We start from the raw sequence: 3,940 nt of genomic DNA on the forward strand, positions 1-3,940 counted from the left end.
TAAAAGTAGATTCTGATTGACGAATACATAAAAAGTGTACATGAAATGTATATGAAGTTCAGCTTTTGCAAATGTCACTCAATGTAACTTGTCTATACTTTGTTATTTGAGGTTGAGGATAGATAGCTAAGTTCCTCTAATTTAGGCCTACCTGTTCCTATTAATATGACCCCCCCCACATACATTTTTTTTTCTACATTGGCTAGGGATCGGGGAGAAATTATTTAGCAGTAACACATATTCTTGTCAACAGAAAAAACGGCAGAAAGCCAATTCAATTGATGTTGAGCAGAAGACAAGAAATAAGAATAGTAGCACTTCATCCCCCTCTCCAATTCCAACTGACCGTTCTGAACGGAATTTGTCCGCCACCTCTGACCCCTCACCCTCTGACCAACTCTCCTCCCTCTATCCACCTCCCTCTCCTGTTAACTGTTCCTCTCAGCCTTGCTCTCCTGTTAAACAGCCCTCTCTCCCCAGGTCACCTGCCAAACACCCTTCCCCAGTGAAATCCTCTCCAGTGGTGTCCCGCCCTAGTTCTCCCTCTCCTACCAACACTCTGGACAGTCATGGAGACACCAGCCAAGAGGGCGCAACAGTCAGGTAATTCAAACAAAAATAAAAGTACAGTGCCATCCTAGAGTCCCCTTGAAGAGTTGGCTTTAGAGCTACAAGACCAGGGCCAGTGTTAATCAAGAGTATGAGAGCTAATCTAGGATCAGGTCCTCTGTCCATAATAATCTGATTTATTATGATCTAAAAGGAAATACTGATCCTAGATCAAACTCCTACTCTGAGACGCTTGATAACACAGTCCCAGAAAGTTATTTTCCTCAAACTGCAGTTTTAGGCTCTTCTAATCACATCTAGTGGATAAATAGAGTACTAACCTATTGCCCTGGTCTACTTAGTACACTGCATTTATATGGACATCAATACATTCATAACTACTCAGACTGTGTTTATAGTACAGTGTAGTATTTAAGAGAGATACTGTGTAGAGTGATACTATCTCTGCTTTGGAAGCTTTACAAGCTCAGCCACCAGAAGGTCAGAGGAGACCCAGGGGGCCAGAGGAGAACGGGGGGCCCTGGTCAACATGGAACTTCTTGGGTAAACCAAAACACACCGCAAATGCAACCACAATGCAGATGCATTGAAAATAAGCTCTTTATTGTTTAGAGATCAATGTCTGATATACTATGGGGATGGGGCTTACTATCAAGCATGTCCGTTTTATTAGATATTTATAAACCCATGAATTATGGTAATCTTGGTCTAAATGACATCCACTTCTTTGTGTACTCATAGAGTGACATAGAACTTATCCCTGACCAAGATGGCTGCCATTGTCAGCACTTTCTAGAGTTATGAAGGTTTATGACATAGGCCACTCAATGTTTCTAGGACATTGTATCTCTATGTGTGTACTGATGGCTGGTTCTTCTTCACAGGTTGCCTAACATTGGCAACACTTGCTTCCTAAACGCCACCCTGCAGTGCCTCCTGGTCCTGCCTTCCTTCTCAAAGGAAATCCTACGCCAGGAACAACTCTGGAGCTCCTCCCCCTTCTCCAACCTGCTCAGGTAAGGGATGGCACAAAAGTAGACACACCCCCACCCACCCATTATTTGTGTTCATAACTTCAAGGAGGGACACACTCTTCATGCCACTTCTATAGAAAGTGATTTTCGTAGCAGGTTAGGTAAGCATTTTTGCTAACCCTTTCCCTAACCGTAACCACTTCATATTCCGCTGCATTTATTTATTTATTTCCATTTTTGTTTTGTTTTCGGGAATCTTCATAACCCAGAGGAACAACAATGACACAATGATTATGATGTAGATATTTGTAGGCCAATTTGGAAACTGTAGAATGACTATATTACCCATACAGGTCATTGACTGAACATCCCACATTAGTATGGGACATTTGGTAGCTTTTAAAATGCTCTGGAATTGAGAGCAGTATCCAAACCAATTATCTTAGGAGAATAAACAACACATTTTTGTTGTTTTGCTTCATTGTCAGTCCTCAAAGGTGAAATTATATTGAATCGAATTAATCATTTCTAATGATGGGGTGCCGCAAGATGAAAAATATTTGGATATACTCATCTGCCTCTTCAGCCGTAAGCCAGTAGGTTGACACCATCCAGTCAGCTGCTAATTTACTCTCTGTCTCCCCTACAGGTGTCTGTCTGATGTGCACCGTTCGGGTCTACTTGACAGTGGCGCAAACCAGGCCTCAAAAGCAGACCTCATGTGGAAGGTCAAGTACTCCTTGTCGGGATATGATTTGAAGTATCTGGGGGACACGCAACAGGTAACTGAGGCACTACTCTCTTCTGAACATGCACTCTTTTTGCAAGGGTTCATTTTCTCTCAATAATTAGATTTTATCAAGGTATTTTTCTTTCTTATCAAAGGACGCACACGAGTTACTTGTGAATATGCTGTGCCAGCTGAAGGAGGAGGGCATGATACTGAAGACACTCGGGGTGAACTATACCTGCCCTGTTTCCCAGCTGGAGTTCCAGCTTGTCTCAGTGTGCACATGTACCAGGTAAGAGCTCCCATTGGTTGTAATGTATCTACTGGTAACATGATCTTTCTTCAAATGATATTACAAAACACATGGCATAACATTGTAGAGACCTGAAACAGAAACCTGATGTATTTTTCTTCTCTTTGTTCTGCTTCTGAAGATGTGGGCGCGAGTCGTCCACCAGAGAGGACTACAATCACCTCTCATTGGACTTCAGCTCTGAGCGCACCTTGCTAAGCAGCCTAGCACTCACTTTCAAAGTCAGCACGTAGGGTTTAGCCCTGGGTGTAGAGACTAACACCCAGGGCAAGCTGCCCACTGTCTCAGAATACGGTATCTTATTATTGTAGTGGTATCACTCATTTTGTAATGCTTTTGTTTCTAACCCAGGGCGAAAAGGTTGAATTCACAAGTGCAGGCTGCAAGGGCCTCCACGCCTCAAAGGTGGAGCAGTTCCACACACTACCTCTGTGAGTTGCCCCTTTATAACCTCTCATAGAACTGGCAGTATTTAATGAAATGAGTGGTCATTGTGTCCTGAGCATTTAGGAGTAATTACTTCCTGAGCAGGTTGTAGGACTTAGGGATGAGCACCACCGAACACATTTCACTCATCTGTTATTTGTTGACTGGTTTCATTGTCTGTTCCTCTCTGTCTCTGGGCAATGTGCTGGTTCTGCATATGAAGAGGTTTGGAGGACCTGGGGGGTTGGAGAAGCTGGAGGCTCCTCTTTTGTTTCCTTCGGAGCTGAGGCTCTCCACCTTCTGTGGGGACACGGTGCCACCCCTGCACAGTGCCAGCCCACAGGCCCTCACCAACCAGATCCCCAATATCCAGGTGTCCATCCACCAGACCCTCGCCAGCCAAGTCTCCAACCCACCTGGAGAGGCCAAAGATAGCCCCCTCTGCTGTTCAGGTAGGTCATGGCATCACAACACTCTTCTTGTTCCAACACCACACAAGCCACACTCTCCCAAAACGGTCCTGCAGACAGAGAAGCTAGAAGCTGCAAATTTAAAATGTTTCTCAGACATCTTCAGTGATGTAGGGAAGCTGTTTTAGACCAGAGCAATTCAGACAAGCGACCACGTTTTCACAGCTCTTTATATGTATATTTGACCCCTCAGATTCAAATGACCAGGAACCAGGGGAAGTGCTGTGGACAGCCTCAGTGGTGAGGAGAGCTAGAGAGTGAAACCAGTGAAATATAAGTTATGACAGAACACTGAGATAGTTATGAGGAGTACATGATATAGTAGACCTGCAGTAGACGAGTAGTGTAGTGGACTGTAGACAGTGTGGTGGACTGTAGGGGAAATGAGAATCCAATGATCACATGTGTTTTCTTACAGAAGCAGCAGCCATTGAAGTCAGTGATTGGCTACTACCAG

The 3,940-nt window shown here is 44.2% G+C and overlaps 1 protein-coding gene across 1 annotated transcript; it reads left to right on the top strand.

The window, feature by feature from the left end:
* Nucleotides 1–316: 316 nt before the first annotated feature.
* LOC116374403 (ubiquitin carboxyl-terminal hydrolase 37-like) lies at nucleotides 317–3,459 on the top strand. The gene is made up of 7 exons (XM_031826779.1): nucleotides 317–603; nucleotides 1,027–1,113; nucleotides 1,455–1,586; nucleotides 2,194–2,326; nucleotides 2,430–2,566; nucleotides 2,709–3,018; nucleotides 3,237–3,459. The coding sequence occupies exons 2-6, from the start codon at nucleotides 1,100–1,102 to the stop codon at nucleotides 2,818–2,820; spliced, it is 528 nt and encodes a 175-aa protein (XP_031682639.1). The 5' UTR covers nucleotides 317–603; nucleotides 1,027–1,099; the 3' UTR covers nucleotides 2,821–3,018; nucleotides 3,237–3,459.
* The last annotated feature ends 481 nt before the right edge of the window (nucleotides 3,460–3,940 follow it).

Source organism: Oncorhynchus kisutch, linkage group LG1 (assembly GCF_002021735.2).
Source record: "Oncorhynchus kisutch isolate 150728-3 linkage group LG1, Okis_V2, whole genome shotgun sequence".
Classification (NCBI taxonomy): Eukaryota; Metazoa; Chordata; class Actinopteri; order Salmoniformes; family Salmonidae; genus Oncorhynchus; species Oncorhynchus kisutch.